This window comes from Euleptes europaea, unplaced genomic scaffold (genome assembly GCF_029931775.1).
Source record: "Euleptes europaea isolate rEulEur1 unplaced genomic scaffold, rEulEur1.hap1 scaffold_107, whole genome shotgun sequence".
NCBI lineage: Eukaryota > Metazoa > Chordata > Lepidosauria > Squamata > Sphaerodactylidae > Euleptes > Euleptes europaea.
Window position 1 is genome coordinate 3,335 of NW_026612064.1, and position 19,489 is coordinate 22,823.

Here is a 19,489-nt window from a genome sequence, read left to right on the forward strand (position 1 = left end):
GATTGTATCAGAACATGTTTAGTCTTTTCCAGTTCCTGGACTTGAAAAAGGCTCCTTGTAATCTCTTTCCTCAGTCATCCTTGACTTCCCATTTAGTAACACAGAGACAGAAGCTGCAGTATGCCAAGCAATTCAAAACAACCAACCATTTCATGTCATACTATGAAGAAGGAAGGAGGTACATTTTAACAGATGGTAAATCTCTTTTAAGAGGTTTGCAGCCATATAGTGCTGTGGCTAAATTAGATTTTATATTTCAGGGAAAGAATTGTTTCTTAAATTGTGATGGGAAGTTAATTTATTCAATTTTTATCCTGCCCATTCTCCAAGGAGCTCAGGGCATGTACACGGTTCCCTCCATTTTATCTTTATAACAATCATATGAGCTGAGTTAGGTTGAGAGATTGTGACTAGCTCAAGGTCACTTAGCAAGCTTCATGGCAAAGAGAGGATGTGAATTTGGGGGTTGAATCCTAATTGGGATTTCCATTGGTGCAAAGACTTCTACTTATAAAACTTGATTTTCTTGCATTTCTCCTCCTGTGGTAGCTCACAGTTCTCTCAAAATCTAGAGGACCATCAGTAATGGATGGGGGATGGGGTGGGAGCCAGGAAAATCATATTCCATAAATGTTAGTCCTCAAACCCACTAGTTGGGATCCAAGCCTGGATCTCCATGGTTGTGTTTGGACTAACCACTATACCACACTGACTCTTGGGAATGAGAATACGAGAAAAAGAGTGAATATAGTAATGTTGCTTTGGGGACAGGGGATTCCCCCCCCCCAGTATAATAATTTATAATACTGAGGGTCAGAGAAAAGGGTCCCTGGGTTGACCCTACACTGCTTGTTAATAGTGGGAGTTAATCACATGTATCTTCCATGGGAAGCTTGTATGCCAATGAAGGGGCACATCAAGGATACATGGGGCTGGCAAGGAAACTTTTCATATAATCAGGTTTATCTATGTGGTCAATTTATGGACTTGTCCTAAGTATGTCCTGCAAAACCTGAATTCTAGTACTGAATGTAGCTGCCTGATTTCCCCCCTTTACTCTTCCAAATTTAGGTTTTCAAAAAATTATTGTCAGCTATTATAAGAAATTTACCTCAGTGGTACAGATACTGGCTCCCATATTAAAATGAACATTTACCTTAAGGTGGCTTCTCTTCAGACATACAAAAGGACTGACCATGATGGTATATGTTGCTGTTTTTGTTCAAACATTGACAGTAAACTTCCAGATTAAGCCACAGTAATGTCTTGCCCTGGATTGCCAAGGCTAGCCTAATATCATATCTTGGAAGTTAAGCAGAGTCGACCCTGGTTAGTATTTGGATGGGAGGCCACCATGAAATTCCAGGGTTGCTATGCAGAGGAAGGCAATGGCAAACCACCTCTGTTTGTCTCTTGCCTTGAAAACCATACAGCATTGCCATAAGTTGGCTGCAAGTTGACGGGACTTAGACAACACACACGAAGTCTTCAGCTAATTATAGTCATGTAGGATTGGGGTGGGGGTGAGATTCAGTTTTACAGTAAATACATGTACAAGGGAAGAGAGCAGGAAGTATCTGACCATTCTAGTTTCTTGTCCAAGGTTTGGCCTCAAGGCTGTTCTTTGATGCCTCTCCTTTCCTGTGAGAACGAAGGCCTGCCAAAAGAATACGTTATAAAGGGCAAGGTACACTGTTCCTGTCTACGATCTGCACAGGTCTGTTGGAATGTGTTCTGTCAGCTTCCTGCCCATCTTATCACTCCCTTGGTCACTGACTTGCTAATTGTTTTAGGAGGATGTAATCGTCTTTCCTGTTAGAGAAAACAAAAATGTTAGGAGCTTGCTGTCATGTCTCTGGGTTTGGCACACTTGCTCTTTCTTAGGGGGCTACTTGCCTTGTTCTTAAAATTTCTCCTACATTGTGACCCCTCTTCTGTAATTCCTTGCTTTCCATTCGGTAACTTGTCATACCATGTTAAATAAGCTGTGAAATGATTTCTCTGCCTGAGCACTTTTGAGGAAGAGTGACCCCATGTCAGTTTTGGATTCTTCACCATGTGATCAAATTATTCAGTATTGCTCTGCTGTTCAGCTGGAACAGTAAGAATAGTAACGGACTGTCACTGCTGGTTTGTATCCTCAGTAACAGACAGCTTCGAGTCTAAAAGTGAAACAGAAGACCTATCCTTAACAAACAATAGAGATGATGACAGGAGCCAAGGGTGTCAGCAGAAATAATTTGAGAGGGAAGATCTATTAATTGTAACTGCAGGACATAAGACTGTTTGCAGTTTTCATACCATTTCTTTCTCCTAATCCTGGGAAATTGAAATTTGGCAAGAGGCAGCACTACAGTAATCATTAAAGCTGCAGTCATCCTGCCTTGGGGCCAAACGAACTTAGCCTCAGATACACCCTTGACTGGATTTTCTGAAATGTCAGAGCAACCCAACAGGGCTGAATCAGGTTGTACAGGTGGCATAGGAAGAGGGGGGGGTTTAACCTCCCTTTCTACTGTTTTTCCAGTCAAAGTCTCCCGAAGTAATGGAATCTTTTCCCCCAAGCTGGGTGGGCTCAGCAAGTTTTTTGGCTGAGAAGAGAGGAAGAGTTCCTTTTGGCCACCCAAAATTCTGGGGGTCATCATGGAATTTGCATGGACAAAAGCCATGGGAGACAGGGGCTGTAGCAAAGAAGGGGGTTGGGTAAGTCTGGGAAATCTCTTTGATACGTCACCAGCGTAAGATGAAGGGGAAAGGGTTAAAGCCCCTCCCTTGGTGTGCCCTTGCTTGATTCAGGCCTCTCCACAGCTCTTTTGTAGTTTTAAGGAAGGGGGGGATTCTGATGCCAGATCTCTCCTGTCATGTCCGATCTGATCCTTAAAAGAGTGGGTGATGATTTGACCGTAGCCAAGCCCCATCCTTCTAGTCAGAGAAATAATTGAAATGATGCTTGGCTTCATATACATATAGCTGAATTCTTAAAGGTTGACTGTGATGCACATAACCTATGATTAAATTTAGTGTGTTAAAATAAAATGTCAGTGTTCTGAAATCTCTCTGTTGCCTTCTCCCCCTGCCCTGCCCCGGGTTATTTCTCTCTCTTTTCTTCTACCTTTTCCTCAGTTTTCATGGAGAGAAAACTCTCTTGCTAGTGAGGAGCCCAAATAACCTCTTTTCACAAGAATTTTGACCCCTTTGGAAAAAAAACTTCCCACTTTCCATGATCTTTCACTGGGGCACCTGAGCAGCACTGAAATATTTCTGCCTCCACTGGCTCTTTAAAAAGATGGTCTGCAATGTAGTCCATCCCTCCTCTCCTGGAGAGTGTTTCTCCAGGAGAAGGGTCACAGAACCTCTGCCAGTCATACTGGTGAAGGAGACAATGATGCACAGTGCAACCCCCACCTGGAGACTGGCAACCCTGGGGCTCCTGCGATCTCGGTGCCTAACTAATATTCTCTGTTGGCTCTAGGTGGGGAAAATAGGTTGCAACTGAGGTGTGGGTTAAGAACAACTCAGCAGCTGTGAGTGCTTTTTGACCCTGACACGACAACTTGGGTGAGGCGTCTCTTAGTCACCTGGTGTGATCGGCATCTCAACTCCGGCTTATCAGTGTAGTATATAAAAAGTGGGATATTTGTGCTGCAATAAAAGTGTTATCTGCTGGATTAGCTTGCATAGCTTTGGCGGGTGGAACATTAGGGAGCATCCAGTTAATTCATGCCATCTTCTGCAGGAAATTGTGTGAAGACGTTGGACAATTGGTGCCATCCTCTGCCTCCAAGTTGTTTTACTCCCCCCCCCCCCGCTTCATGGAAGTTTGTACCTTTTTGAACTTTTTGATATGTTACAAAGATTTCAGACAATTAGTCTTGGGCAAAAAATAATAATAGTGTCTTTTGTGTGTGTTCATTATCTTAGCTCATTTAGTGTTTATTAAAGTTTGTCCCTTAAATAAACCAAGTATACAGCTGCAGGGAGTGGAATGGTATGTGTGTGTGTATGTAGAAAAACATCTGAAGTCTTATAGCAAGATGGCGAGGGACAAAACTAAAATAAGACAAGAATGCTGGCCTAAGGGTACCACCCACCCCTGAGAAGGTTTCAAATGCCAGTTCTGCTCTGAACTCATTGACAAGCAACAGGCTTTTAGATAAATCTTTGACTTTTGTGCTGTGGGTGGGGCTCGCTATTCAGGTGGGCCCTGTAATTCAGAGCATACTATCCTTTTTTTGTCTTGTTCTCTCTCTTTCAGGCTTGAACACAGGCTGCTTCTATGCTCTTTCCACTCTGTTAAACCGCATGGTGATGACACACTACCCAGTAAGTGACTCTGTTTAAAAGTCTGACACTGACTTGCTGTTCTGTGGCATTGATATGAAGCCTTTAAAATAATAATAATAGTAATTTATTTGATTTTTAGATGCTCTATCCTGACAAGTTGGGCTCAGAGCAGCTTACAGCAACATTATACAATTAAAATCTATACAATACATTATTTAAACTAAAACATCATTTAAAACGACAGTGCCCTTAATTCACAGTGGCAGCATTAATCAGCACATACAAGCGTAGTTATTTCCAGCAATAGAAGAAAAAGAAGGGGGAAGAAGAGAAAGGAAATAGAAACCATTACTCTCCTCAACCATATGCCCAGTGGAACAACTCTGTCTTACAGGCCCTGTGGAATTGATTTAAGTCCTGCAGGGCCCAGATCTCACTTGGAAGAGTGTTCTACCAAGGTTGGGGCCAGAGCTGAAAAGGCCCGGGCCCTGGTTGAGGACAGCCGGATGTCTTTTGGGCCAGGGATCACCAGCAGATTTTCTCCAGCAAAGCGCTCTTTGGGGAATGTAACAAGAAATATTGGCCTTTTCTGTGATATGCTGCTTTGGCAGCTTCCTAGTAGGAAAAGGGGTGTCTAAGAACATTTGCATAGTTGAGGCTTAAAATTGCCTTTGAGCCTCTCCCACTGTATGTGTCCTGATTTTTCTCAAAAGTAATTGGTTTCCCCAAAAAAATGATGGCAGGGTGGGGGGGAAATCTGACAAACACAAGTAAGAAAATGTTACCATTCATAAAGTGAAAAAGGATGAAAGTGTCCGATCATGATGGAAACTTCTGGAAAATGATTTAGTATTTTCTTCTGGGGGCCAAGTTGCACTTCCCATCTCCACCCCATGGCTTCAAAGCCCAGCCTACTAATACTCTGTTTGCAAAGTGGGGCTCAGACAGTATGATTTGCAGAAAAACTGCAGGAAGGTGCTTCGCCCTTTCTCTGGCCACAGGTTTCCCTCTGCAACTCCCTTCCCCCAAGCCGCTTGACTCCCCAGCAGGCATTCCAGATAGGGTTGCCAGGTCCCTCTTCGCTACCGGTGGGAGGTTTTGGGGGCGGAGCCTGAGAAGGACAGGGTTTGGGGAGGGGAGGGACTTCAATGCCATAGAGTCCAATTGCCAAAGTGGCCATTTTCTCCAGGTGAATTGATCTCTATCGGCTGGAGATCAGTTGTACTAGCAGGAGATCTCCAGCTAGTACCTGGAGGCTGGCAACCCTAATTCCAGACCCTGCTTCTCCTACCCCCTGCTTCTCTTTTGAACATAAGAAGAGTCCTGCAAGACTCCAGTGTTCCATCTAGTCCGGCATCTTGGTTTACACAGCAGCCAACCAGTTACTCTTGAGGGCCAACAAACAGGGCACAGAGGCCGAGACCTTCCTCTGATGTTGCCTCCTGCCTGTATTCAGAGGTTTACTGCCTTTGGATGTGGAGGGTCTCCTTTAGTCATCATAATAACCACTGATGGGTCTATCCTGCACAAATCTGTCTAACTCCCTTTTAAAGTTATCCAGGTTGCCATCAGTGAAACCACTGGTGGCAGTGAATCCCACAATTTAATTACTTGTTGAGTAAACAAGCGTTTACCTCATGCATAATTCTGTAAACCTCTATCACGTCCCCCTTAGTAGTCTTTCTTCTGAACTTAGCAGTCCCAGGCTCTTCAGCCTTTCCTCACAGGAGAAATGCTCCAGCCCTATCCTTTTTGCAATATCCTTTTTGAGACGCAGTAAACAGAACTGCACGCAGTACTTGAAATGAGGCCTCAGCATAAACATGTACACAAGACATGGGCATTACAATATTGTTAATTTTATTTTCATTTCCTAATAATCTTAAATTTGACTTTTTCACTGCTACTGCATACTGAATTGACATTTTCATCAACCTATCCTCTACAACCCCAAGATCACTTTCCCTCTCAGCCACCTCAGACCTCACTAACATATATTTAAAGTCAGGTTTTTTTGTTCTATGGTGCTGCATCACTTTACACTTTGAGCTTTGTTTGCCATTTTGTTGCCCACTCACCCAGTTTAGACACATCCTCCGGTAGCACTTCCCAGTTTACCTTCTTTTTCGCCATCCTGAATAATTTGGTATCTCCTGCAAAGTTGTCCACTTCACTGAAGTGTTCTGTTGAGTTGCAACTGACTCATGGCAGTCCAGTGAAGTTCCACCTCATGGGGCTTTCAAGGCAAGAGATAAGCAGAGATGGTGTACCATTGCCTTCCTCTGCATTGCAGCCCCAGGCTTCCTTGGTAGTCTCCTAACCAAATAACGTCCCTGCTCAGCTTCTGAGTTCTTACAAGATCAGACTAGTCAGGGCAATTACAGTTGCTCCGGCCACTACACTGCTCACCCCCAACTCCAGATCATTTATGAACTAATTAAATAGCACTGGTTCCAATGCTGATCCCTCTGGGACCCCACTGCTCACTCCCCTCCATTATGAGAACTGTCAGTTATTGGAAATTGTACCTGCCCAGCCTATTCTTACAACGAAGAGGCAGTTTTCTTGCAGATAAAGATTAGCCATTCTTCCTTTCTTTGTGTTACTTCAGGGAGAAGATTTGAATGCTGGCAGAATCGGTCTTACACTTGTAGTAGCTGGCATGGTTGGAGCTTTGATTTCGGGCATCTGGTTGGACAGAACAAAAACATACAAGTAAGTCCTTTGTACCGTCTCCCTCCCTCTCTGGTTTGGAGAAAGCGCAGGCCCCATGAGCACAGCAATGTGGAAAACAAATTCAGGTATCTACCAAGTCTAGTTATCCAACCATTAAGGACTGAAAATGGTTTGTGGGGGAGGCACCTCCCATGCCCCACTTTCCCAGTCAGAATTGGGCCTGGCTGTGCTCTTTGCTTATGAGTTGCCATGGGGACTTGCAGCTGCAGTATGGCTATAAGTCCCTGTGGTGAACTAGTGAAAGAAGTAACATTTAGTTTGCCTTCTAGCAGGGAAGACTGGCAGGCAGAAGTAGGAATGTTTAACTCTTTCTATGTCTGCTGAACATATGTCTGCTGAACACATACTGGGTCAGATCCTTGATCTGTCACAGTCAGTATTATCTAGTCTGACTGGCATCAACTCACTATTTTGAGTGCCTGGAATATACTGGATGGGGTACAGTCCTTCTGACTGGAATATGTCCAGTGACTTTGAGACTTGCTACCACCTATTAACCTGTACATCTGTTCTGAGTTGTTAGCCTCATGCTTGCTGTGCCTCAGTCTGCTGCTGTCTTTTCTCTGCTGGCCTCTGCAAACCCCCGAGAAGATTTTGAAATCTGACCAATTACAGTGACATTTTGAGGCCATATGAAATGGGTATTAGAGCATATTCTAAGGTCAATATTGAGTACTTCAACCCATCGGCTTTTGATTCTATCATTAAAATTACCTTATTTTAATAACAAGCTTAAAAAAAACCTCCATTGTTTTTGTTGGAAAATTCACTCATTTTAAAAAATTGCTTCAGGCCCCTGTGGGATTAGGGCCCCTGAAGCTTAAGCTTCATTAGTTTCATAGTAGATCCACCACGTCATGTGAGGAGATGAAGATACCTCTGTTGCCAGTTTGGCAAGGGAGGGAACAGCTGCAGTGCGTTGAAGGATGCATAAGGAACTTGGATGTATCAAAAGGGGAAGTGAAATTGCAGAGGGCCTTACTTTTGGCCTGCATGGCATGCCTGGGGCTTATAAGCAACCCCATGATATGCAGGGTGGGGGAAAGCAGACGCTTCCTGTTGACATGACAGAGGAGAAGGCCAAGGAAGAATCCGCTACTTGCTGCAAGAGTTCAGCGCAAGCCTGTCAAGAGGATAGAGGAAATGTATGAGCACACACTATTGCTTCTGAGGTCACATGGACACATGAAGCTGCCTTATACTGAGTCAGATAATTTGTCTATTGATGTCAGTATTGTTTACTCTAACTGGCAGTGGCTCTCCAGGGTGACAGGGATAGGGCTTTTGCATCACCTACCACCTGACCCTTTTTAAATCTGGAGTTGCCAGGGATTGAACTTTGGGACCTTCTGTGTGCCAAGCAGATGTTCCACCACTGAGCTACCGCCCTTCCCCAATGAGGAAGTCATATTTACAGATATTTTCCCAGCACATTTGGTTTGGGCCCTAGACAGGGGGAATCAGTCGCACTTTCAGCCTACCCCACCTCACAAGGATGACTTGAGGGGGGGAATTGGAGCAAGCCACACTGGCCTTTTGCTTCTTGGAGGAAAAGTGGGATGTGAATTGCAATACAATACTCAGTGAGTTTTTGATGCGATTCTTCCCGTGGTGGATCTCAAACTGCTGACCTGAGGAATCTCAGCAGGTACTTTGCTAAGCAGAAGGGAAAATGGAAGCCCCACTAGGGAAGTCTTTTCACAGCTCTAGGCAAGGGTAGGCGTTACTCCTCAGTTCCTATAGGAGTTTGCAGGTCATGCATTCTAAAATGCTGAGCCAACACCGTTCCCTGACTTATCCAACTGGCAACATAGTCATCCCATTGAAGATATTTGAGGGCACCCAATAAAGCTAATGGGGAATAGACTCAGGAAACGCTAACGGAGATATTCTTTACTCAGTGTGTAATTGAAGTATGAGAATTCACTGTCAGTGGTTGTGGTGAATGCCATGAGCATAGATGACAACTAGCCATGGTGAGTAAAAGGAACCTGCGTATTCAGAGGCAGTCAACCTCTGAATCCTGGTGCTGGGAGGCAGTATCAGGGGAAAGCCTTGGCCCCTAGGTCCCGTTTGTTGACCCTCCAGAATAACTGGTCACTGGGTAAAACAAGGTGCTGGACTAAATGGACCACTGGTCTGATCCAGCAACACCCTTAGGCTTGCTCAGTAGTCTGAGAAACTGGGAGATGGAACAGTAGAATCCTATCTGAAGAAGTGAGCTGTGACTCATGAAAGCTCATATCCTGCCAGAAACTTTGTTACTCTTTAAGGTGCTACTGGACTCTTGCTCTTTTCTAGTATCACCAAGGAACTATGCAATCCTAAATAGAGTTACATCCTTCTAAGGATGGATTACACTATTCTTGGAGATTAAAGGATTCTTTTATGGAGAGCGCAGCCTGACAACTTTTGTGTCAAGTAGAATTCTTTCAGGCTTTAGATGTTAAGATTAAATAATAATTTTTTTTAAGGTGATGATGATGCTTGCATCTTTAGGCTGAGTGAGTTTGGAGTTTTGGAGGGGGGAAGGCAGAAAGATTTACTCACCATAAGAACAGCCTTTTGGTCAGACCAAAGCTTCATTTAGTCCTATGTCCTGTTTTCTACAGTGGCTTACCAGGTGCCTCGGCAGACCTCTGGGAAGCCTACAAGCAGAGCATGAACAAAATAGCTCTGACGCTTCCCCTCAGCCACTGCTGCCTCCGAAATCAAGGACTATGTTAACTGAATACACACACACATATAAGCACACACAACTCTTTGACCCCCCCCCCCCCATTAGAGAGAGATCTCCAAAGAGAGTAGAGAAAAATATCACCAAGGAACTATGCAACAATTAGTCTGTAAAGTATGATATCCCCAGGTAGGCTTTGCTGGCATGTGAGAGATTGTGCTAGAATTGCCCAAAGGAAGATTAGCCTTTCTGGTGGCTGCATGGAACTAAGCTCTTCTCTTTCTCCCCCTCCCACCCCAAGACAGCATCTAGAGAATAGGGCACGTGTGTCTTCAGATCTGCAGTGATTCCTTGTGGTGCTGTCTCTGGCTGACTTTCAGGGAGAGCTCCCTTTTTCCATGGCTCGTTAATATGTAAAACCTTTAATCCTTCTCTCAAGAGGAGTGGGGAGGGCACAGAGGCATGTCATGACTGCTTGTGCAGCTGGAAATGACAGCCAGTCCGGTGCAGTGACTAGAGTGCTGAACTATTATTTATGCACTTTCTCCCCAATAGGGACCCAAAGCGGGTTATAATATCATTCTCCTCATCTCTATTTTATCCTTACAATGACCTTGTGAGGTAGTTTAGGTGAGAGACTGGCCCATGATCCACCCAGTGAGGTTCCGTAGCGTAGCAAGAGCAGCTTGTATGTCTTCCTTTTGTTTGCAGGCAGGGCTCCGTTGAAAGTTCAGAATTTTTTATCTGTTGTAGTGTCTAGGCCCATTCTTGGTCCCCCCATAAAGGATCTCATAATAATAGTAATAATAAATATTAGACAAGTACTTACTGGGTGCCTACAAAGTCCCCCGCTTAACATCTTCCAAATACCTACGTGATTATAAATTAATCAGTCTGTTACAAACTGTTGTTCAATTATATCTATCAAGGTAACTTTTCCTCTTAAAAATCATAAAAAGATTTCCAGCATTCAGAAAATAAACCTGATTAGCTCATCCATCTCTTGGTTTCTTTCCTTTGTGTAAATGGTTGGCTTATAGTATGTAAGATCTTGAAATCATGAAAACTCTGTTGGTGCAGGCTTAAGAAAGCAGAGTTCCTGTGTCCATTTCTGGTGAAAGTGTGGGAGGAGCTGTGGCTCAGTGGTAGAGCATCTGCTTGGCATGCAGAAGGTCCCAGGTTCAATCCCCGGCATCTCCAGTTAAAGCGACTAGGCAAGTAGGTGATGTGATAGACCTCTACCAGAGACCCTGGAGAGCCGCTGCCATTCTGACAATACTGACTTTGATGGACCAAGGGTCTGATTTAGTAAAAGGCAGCTTCATAATTTCCTCATCTGCATTGACATATGTGCACTCATTTGTGTGCCATCAAGTCACAACAGACTTACAGTGACCCTAGAAAGGGGCTTTCAAGACAAATGAGAAGCGGAGGTGGTTTTCCATTGTCTTTTTCTGCACAGCCTCCCTTGGTGGTCTTCCATCCATTTACCAAACCTGCTTAGCTTCCAAGATCGAATGAGATCAGGCTATACCACACCACCTTCCCTCCTGCTGCACTAACGCATCCCAATTTACACACTCTGCCCTTTTCTGTGTCCTGTTCCATCTAACGCTTTACCCAAATCTCCAAATGCGTTCCAATCCTAAAACCTGCAGTTATATCATGTCTACAGCCATTCCTAGGTGTGAGCAAATTCTCTCAGTTCTGTCCCATAATTATTACGTATTTCTGTTAAGACTTGGGTTTTGCTTTGGTGGTCTCCCAGCAATAAAGGGAAATTTAAAGTAGATAATGGAAGAGAAAAGACTTCTTCTTTTAAATATATTGAAAATAAACAAATAAAGAGGTTTACTAGTAGGACATTTTTATTTATTTTTGTTGCCTTCCCACAGAAGCACAACAGCTTTTGTGTGTGACATTAAAGAGAAATTCTTTAAAAATTAACCACATGTATGTCAAAAGCATATTTTTTTCAGCACAACAAAGAGCTTGTTTTGAAGGGATTTCTTCTTTATTTGTTTTGTGCTGCAGAAAAAAACACACTCTCACAATAGCAGGTTAGTCATATATTCCGAGCAGCTTTCCCCCCTGCTCTGACCATGTTTCTTAGTTGGATGTTCACATCAGTTTGAGAAGAACTGGGTTTGATTGTTGTGGCAAAGGTTTAAAGTCCAAGGCCTTTAATCCTGATGATACTTTGTCTGTTACAGGCAGACAACGCTGTTGGTTTACGTCATGTCACTTGTGGGCATGCTGGTTTATACTTTTACTCTGGACCTAGGCTACATCTGGGTGGTCTTTGTAACTGCAGGTTCACTGGGGTAAGTTCAAGTTTCTTTTCTTGTCTGTATTTCGTTCTCCTTTCTTAGAGAGTTACCCTCTGCAGGCATTTTGCTGTGCCCTCTGACACTGAGATGGAAACCTCTCCTCTCTCCACTGAAGTGAAAAGAAAGGAGACATCGTGAGCAATGGATCCTTGGGCATAGGGAGGACTGTGGAACATCCATGGCAGTCATGTCCCAGCTTAATCTGAACATCTTGCATTCAAGACTGAATGACTGAAATGCCCATATGAAGCAGGTGGGGCTTTGTTTTGGAGGCTCAGGCAAAACGGGGTGTGGAACAGCACCACTAAAAGAACACACACACAGATCCCTGATCATTCTGGAAATACTGCTAGTGAAATGCGGCCTGAATGTAGTAGCTACTGATCCTTTCATTTTCCAATTTTTGCCTTGTAGGTTTTTCATGACGGGTTACTTACCATTGGGCTTTGAATTCGCTGCAGAGTTAACATACCCAGAGTCAGAAGGAACATCATCAGGGCTTCTTAATGTATCTGCACAAGTGAGTGCTTATTCAATAAATATAAGAGGAAAATGTTCCCACCCTGTAGACCAGGTCTTGCTGTGACACAGGAATATAACTCCATCCTTTGATCAATCCAGCACTCTCTCACAATGCATTTCCCCATCAAATACTGGAATATAGTTTTAAGCCTGACTGCCTTTTAACTCAGGGGTGTTGAACTCAATTGTTACGAGGGCCAGATATGACATAAATGTCACTTGATCGGGCCAGCTCAGATCGAGAGTGGGGGTGTGGCTGCCTCTGCTGGCTTGTGGGCCAGATAAGCGCTCTCGAGTGGCCGGATCCGGCCCACAGGCCTTATATTTGACACCCCTGCTTTAACTGTTTTCCAAGAAAAATCTTCAGGATGCTAGAGCACCTTGTTTTTCTAATGGTAGCATCCAAAAGCCCCAATGTGACTGAGAGACCTATCAGCAAGTTGCGGTCTTTTTCCTCCTAGCAATGAGAAGGTATTTTATTCTCTGTAATAACAAGAGTAATGAACCACATTATGTTGCCCTGACCTGGATGGCCCAGGCTAACCCAGTCTCATCAGATCCTGGAAGCTAGACAGGGTCACCCTGGTTCGTACTTGGATGGGAGACCACCAAGGAATACCAGAGTCACTACATGGAGGCAGGCAATAGCAAACCACCTCTGAACATCTCTTTCCTTGAAAACCCTATGAGGTCACATCGTAAGTCAGCTGCAACTTGACGGCACGTTTCACCACCACCACCACATTACGTTATTTCATTTTATTGTTTTCATTTACAATCCACCTTTCTCCTGGGACCCGAGGGAGATTACAAACATGATAAAGAATTTTCAGTCAGTCAGTGAGAGGATTATAAGATATAACCTTTGAATCTCACAACAAAGATTCTCAGTAAGGCAAAATAATGCCGTTTGGCTGAGAATGTAAAACGGGAGGGAAAAGCCGAACAACACATGCAAACACACCAGATTAGGACAATGAGATAATCATTGCAGGAAAGTCTTTATCCCTAATAAGTCACCTCCTGAACTGAACTGTTATGCTGCAGGTTGAATGCTACTAAATATCAGCTCTATAGCACTTTTATATCTACAAAGTGCTTTATAATTTTGACCTCTTTTATAATCAGCTGTCAGACAAAGGGAAACTCCCAGCTGCCAATGTAAGAACAGGATTTCTTAGACAAAAGAAGTGTGTTACAATGTGTTCCTATGCAGAGTTATTCCAGTCGAAGTCCACTGAAGTCATGCTTGATGCTCCCTTGACAAGATGATATTTACTTTGACCATTCCAGTCAATAGCCATTCATATATTTCATTCGACCTTGATCTAATAGTGCAAAGCTAGACAATGTGGCCTTTGCAGTGAGTGGTGACATATAATATAGCTGGAAAACAAAGGAGCTTAGGTGGCCATGTGCATGTTTCTGTTCTTCTCTGCTCAGTTTCTTCCAATTATTTTTACTGTGTTCTAGATCTTTGGACTACTTTTCACCATCAGCCAGGGACAGATCATTCATCACTTTGGGACACGAGCAGGAAATCTCTTCCTCTGTGCATTCCTGGTCCTTGGAACTGTTATAACTGGTAATGATACCCTCTAAAAGTTCTCGACTCTTTCTCAGAGCTTCTTGATACAGTATTTATATTGGTGCTTCAGCTCAGGGATATGCAATTGAAGCCCTGGGGCCATATTCAACATCTTATAACTTTCCACCTGTTCCCCAACATAGGTCCTGATTCTAAGGACTCCCCACTTGCATACACTCACTATTGAGCATTTCCATCATTTTCTCCCAAGCTGAAAGACAGGAAAGGGGCTTTTTAGTTTCCTCTCCTATCACGTGAACTGTGAGAGAGCCTTTGGCAGAAGCCTCTCTTCAGCAAGGACATCACTTGCGCATTTCTGCACATAACACCTGGGAAATAGCATTTGAGTGGCTGAAGCTCCTAATAGAAGAACTCTTTCCAAGCATATCTTGTTCTTCATACTGGATAAAGGGTTAAAGAGCCCTTTGCCACTGACTTGGCTCATAGGAAAGGCAGAGCCAGCATTGATGTCCCATCATTCCTTTTTTTCAGTTGAATGTTACTTGCCAACTATGGCTACAGGGCAACTTGTCTGGAGGGATAACAAACCTCCAATATTTTAAGAAGGGTTTGCTGAAAGAAATCCAGTATTTTAAGAAGAATCTGTTTTCTCCTCACCCCCATCAGCTGTCCTTGCCAAGCTTCATACAGTGGTTTTCTATATTCTCGAGTCATATGTCACTCTGTCACAGCTACTTAGGACCTACATGGTGACTTTCTTACTCTGATTTTTCTTCCGATTATGCCCTAGTGTTCATCAAAGCTGATCTCCGGAGACAAAATGCCAATCTGGATAGGGATCAGACTGTGAGTAAACAAAGCATTTCTGCCAATAGCTTAAGGCCATTCTCTCCACCTATGATTCTTCTTTATTATGAATAATTGTGCCAGTTTGAGGGGGTTTTGCTGTTGGGTCAGCTGTGCCAGGTATGGTGGGCTAACAGGTTTGGGCACTGTTAGATGTTCTCCTCCAGGAGTCAACAGAGCATGACACACAGGTCGCTTTCTTGACGTCAAAGAGGATCTGTGAGGAGTGAGGCACATTCAGGCAGCCATTTTCTGTGATGGCACACATAGACATCCCAAAGCACTGATCCAATAGTCTCTGAGAAGATTAGAGACTTGCAATTTGGTAACTCAAAGAAAGGAGACGCTAGGACAGAACCTTGTATGGGGCAACAAAAACGTTTTAGTAGCTTACACTCTGACTTTCCTGCTTCCTAGACATTCATCCATTTTGTTGAAAAATTGGTGCCCAGTGTAAACAATTGGAGGCATTTCATACCACAGCGTATCCTCACCTCCCACTCCATTCACAGAAGGAACTCCCTTCCATGGAAGAGGAAGAAGTTGATTTTTCTGAACTTCGTTTCTTGCTGCATCCTCCTGCACTTTGGTCCCCATGCTGATCCTGGGGGTCTACTGGCCATGGGGGCACAATTTGGGGGGGGGGCACAGAAGACTGCAGTAGTTGGGGCAGGTTGGGAAGTTGCTGTTTATGTAGTGCAACTCTACTTGCACTGTGTAGGGTACAAGTCCACATTTCCATGTCGTGCAGAAGATGTATAAACTCCTACAGGGAAGGAGGAAGACCAATGATTTTTTTTGTGGATTCTGCTAGTGTCTCTAGTCTACTCTTATGCTAAGAAAACAATGAGAAAGGGAGGAATTGGTAGCTTCATTTTCAAGTAGTTTTTCGGCACTGGCTGTTGGGTCTTTTTCTAGGACCCTCGCAGTGAACTCTGCTCAGTGATCCAGACTAAGTCAAAAAGCAAGGTAGCTAATGACAGGTTTCAGTTCAAGTTGCTGCTGGCTAGACTCTTTTGGAAGACTGCGCCATTTGCTGCCAGCTAATTTTGCTGTGCTCCATTCTGGGGAGGCCAGCAACTACCAGAAACCAGATCCCTTTCCACTTGCGGCCTGAAAAGAGGCTTTCCAAATAAAATATTTTGACAACATTTTGGCATGCTTGTAATAATTGGTATAAAACATGCAAGGGAAACAAAGGCCACAAAGCAGTCCTGAAGCACGTAGAAAGTTGATATCTTCCAGTTTTAACCCTTGTTTCAGATTTTCAATAACCTCCCTGGAGTGAGAATAGTCAGAATTGAGTAGGTTTAAAATATATATGTGATGAGGATTATTTATTCTGATTGTATTTTTCAGACACACACTTGCCCTTCTTGTTGTTTACTGTGGTCTGGATTGTGTAGATTGGTCTCAGGTGGCTGATGAGTGGGTGATCCTGGATTAGGGCAGGGGATCTGGCTAAAGGTCTTTTGGCCCCTTCTAGTTTTAGAATTCTGTTCACATAAGCTCCATCTAAGGGCCAAACCAGAAGTCCACTGTGAATTTCATTTGCGGTGCTCTCATCATTTTTAAAAAAAAATTAATTCTCAGGTGTGCACATGCCCAATTTGGATTGGGGCTGCACTTTGCGGGGAGTGAGGAATCCCCTTCAAGCGGTGTCATTTCTCTGAAATGGCCCTGCAGAGCCAGTATTTGCCCCATTAAGGCAACTTAGTTATACTCTTATCAGTACACATACATTTTTTTCAGTGGGGAGAATAGTGGCCTTTTCAGGTCAGGTAAAAGAGCAGGGAGGAAGGCTTCTGAACACTGAACTCTCAGTGGATGTCTGGTTTGGCCCTCAGGCACAGGTCTTGAGGAACAAATCAAGTAAAAAAGTGGATGAAGTAAAAAAAGTTTTTAAAAAAGTAAAAAAGTGCTCTTAGTAAGTAACAAAAGACATAGTGGAATTTCTACTATGCTTAAGTTTAAATTCATTCGCCTTCCAATATTTTCCTGTGCTCATTTTGGAGGTCCCTTCCAGATCTATGTTTCTATGATTTCTATATTTTCTATGATTTTGGTATCATATATTCCACAAATGCTTGAGGTCAATGTTTTGTTTGATTTCAATATTCAATTTGATTTTGACATTTGATATTTGACCATGGGCATGCAGGTTGTGTTCACTGTTTGATAGCCAGCATGCAATTGTCTCTACTAAATCCTCACTCTTGAACAAGTTTCACTCATTCATTAAATCAATTAGGAAGCCTCCCCACAAGCAGCCAACCAAAACAAAATAGACAAAATTTTAAATGTTGAAGGCAAATTTAAAAATTTGGATGCAAATTTTAAATTTAAAACCTAGATGTTGAAAACGGAGATGTCAAATTGCAGGGTTTTTTAAACATTTTTTTATACCTCTAACCTCTCTTCCTTCTTTGCCCTTGACTTAATTTTCTTTATAATTGCCCATGAAGGAGGCCACTCTTATGAAACATGCTAAGCATGAAGAACAGAATGGTGAGAACTATTTTGGTGCTTAAAATCTGAGATCAGTTTCAGACCAGAGAATGTCATCTGTTTGGCCAAAAGCTTCTTCCATATTGCATGACAGTTATGTAATTCTCTTATGTAAAGAACAAAGTTGAAACACTGCCTAAGTTACCTGCCTCTTGGCTAAAACTGCCAACCCCCCCCCCCCCCCGCAAAATTCTTATGCCGTTAATAGCTGCATGAAAAACAGAAGTTTCTTAGTGGAATTTTGGGAATTATAGTAATGGGAACGCTTCACCTGCTGATTTGTTTTGCCTCTTAAGCCTTTGCTATAAGCATAGGAAATCTCCCCCCGCCCCCCAAAAAAGCATCCCTAGTGTTTTGGAAAGAGGCCTTTAACTGTAATTGAAAGAGTCGCAAAGAAGGCTGAACTGAAATGTCCTTTTCATGCACCTTTTCTTATGCAGAGAATGTCTCTGTCTTTTCAGATTTGTAGAGAAAGCCTCAGAACTGGCAGAAGTGTCCATGAGTGGCACTGGGAGGGCAAAGCATGCAGGAGAAGTTGGTGCAGAGCAGTGGGGTGGGGAGGCACCTGCATTGGCAGCAGCAGCTCCTATGGCACCCATTCTGGCATCTCCTGCCTACTTACAGTGAGGGCAATACAATATAGTGAGTTTCATGCTCACTCTGAACTACATGTAGCATTGTGATGTCACAAAATTCATTAGATGATGACTGATTGGCTAAGATCAAATAATAAAAAACAAAGATGAAGTAGCAGCCGAGAGAGGCAACAACAACTACAGATATCTACAAACAAATGTGAAAAGGGTTTTTTTTTGGGGGGGGGGAGCATTATGCACCTCCGAAATTGTTTTCATGCAAATGTTTGATGCAGTCCTAGTTACAGTGAAACATTTTTATAGAAGAGAGGCAAGCTGAGAGGTCAGATTTAGCATTATGGGTTACAATGTGTTGTAGAAGTTGGTTTCATCAGATTTCCTGCCACCTCAGGAAAGTTACACAACTGAAAATTCTGCAGCGTAAGACAATGCAGGAAGAAGCCTACTTGACTTCAGTTCTGCTCACTACCTTCCTCCATCTGTGAATGACTTTTTCTTTACCTTGTGTTCTCTCCCTTTTCTGGAATTGTGACATGTGGCTGTTTTACAGAGACTCCAGGGCAATAACAATCACATAATGAATTATGGCGCATGTGCCTTACCCCCATCATTTCCCATGCCTCCTCAGTAATTCTCATGCAAAGGTAGGATGATAACACTAACCAACTAATCTGACATCATCTTTAGGGCTTCACTGGCACCAAACCCGTAGCTTCGGGGCTGCAGGGTTGATGTGAGGAGCAAATAGTGAGGGTGGACTGATGGAAAAAATTGATCTTGTAAGATGTTTGTGAAGAAAAGAGAGGACCAATGACTTGTGCACATGCATGTTGAATCTTTCCTCCAAGAGAGATTTACTTTCCTGGGAGACTAATGTAATATCTTCCACTTTACTGCGAAGGGGAATTACCCCTTCCTTCTGGCATACTGGTGGTCATCTCTAGGAAATTATCTACAGCAGGAGTCCTCAGCCTTTTTGAGCCTGTGGACATCTTTGGAATTCTGACACAGGGCAGTGGGCACAATCACAAATTGGCTGCCACAGGAGGTGGAGCCAATCACAAAATGGTTGCTGCCGGAAAACCACAAAAGGTCGAGTGAGGTTATGCATATCTCTAATAGTAAAATAAAATTCTGCAAGCATTTCAGGTAGAAGCTCTGTTTAACAGGATGCCTTTTAATCTGCACAGCCAATCATAAACCCTGCTGGGCAAACACCCATCTAGCCCCTCCCGTCGTTTAAAAAGCACTTGGAGGGCACCAGGAAAGTTGTTGGTGGGCGCCGTGGCACTCACAGGCACCATGATGGGGAACCCTGATCTACAGCCATGGATTAAAGGGTTTGCATGCAACAACCTAGAGATAAACTTCATTGTTGATTCTTGGGGCACCTCTATACTTGGGGTGTGTCCCAATGTAGAGAGAGAGGGATTGGGGTTGT

At 43.4% G+C, this 19,489-nt stretch overlaps 1 protein-coding gene across 1 annotated transcript; it reads left to right on the top strand.

Annotated features, from left to right (window-relative positions):
* The first annotated feature begins 2,643 nt into the window (after positions 1-2,643).
* LOC130493055 (feline leukemia virus subgroup C receptor-related protein 2-like) lies at positions 2,644-18,679 on the top strand. Its single transcript, XM_056866833.1, has 8 exons — positions 2,644-2,703; positions 4,198-4,323; positions 6,896-6,999; positions 11,911-12,021; positions 12,442-12,547; positions 14,023-14,134; positions 14,889-14,944; positions 18,599-18,679. The coding sequence occupies exons 1-8, from the start codon at positions 2,644-2,646 to the stop codon at positions 18,677-18,679; spliced, it is 756 nt and encodes a 251-aa protein (XP_056722811.1).
* Positions 18,680-19,489: the final 810 nt, after the last annotated feature.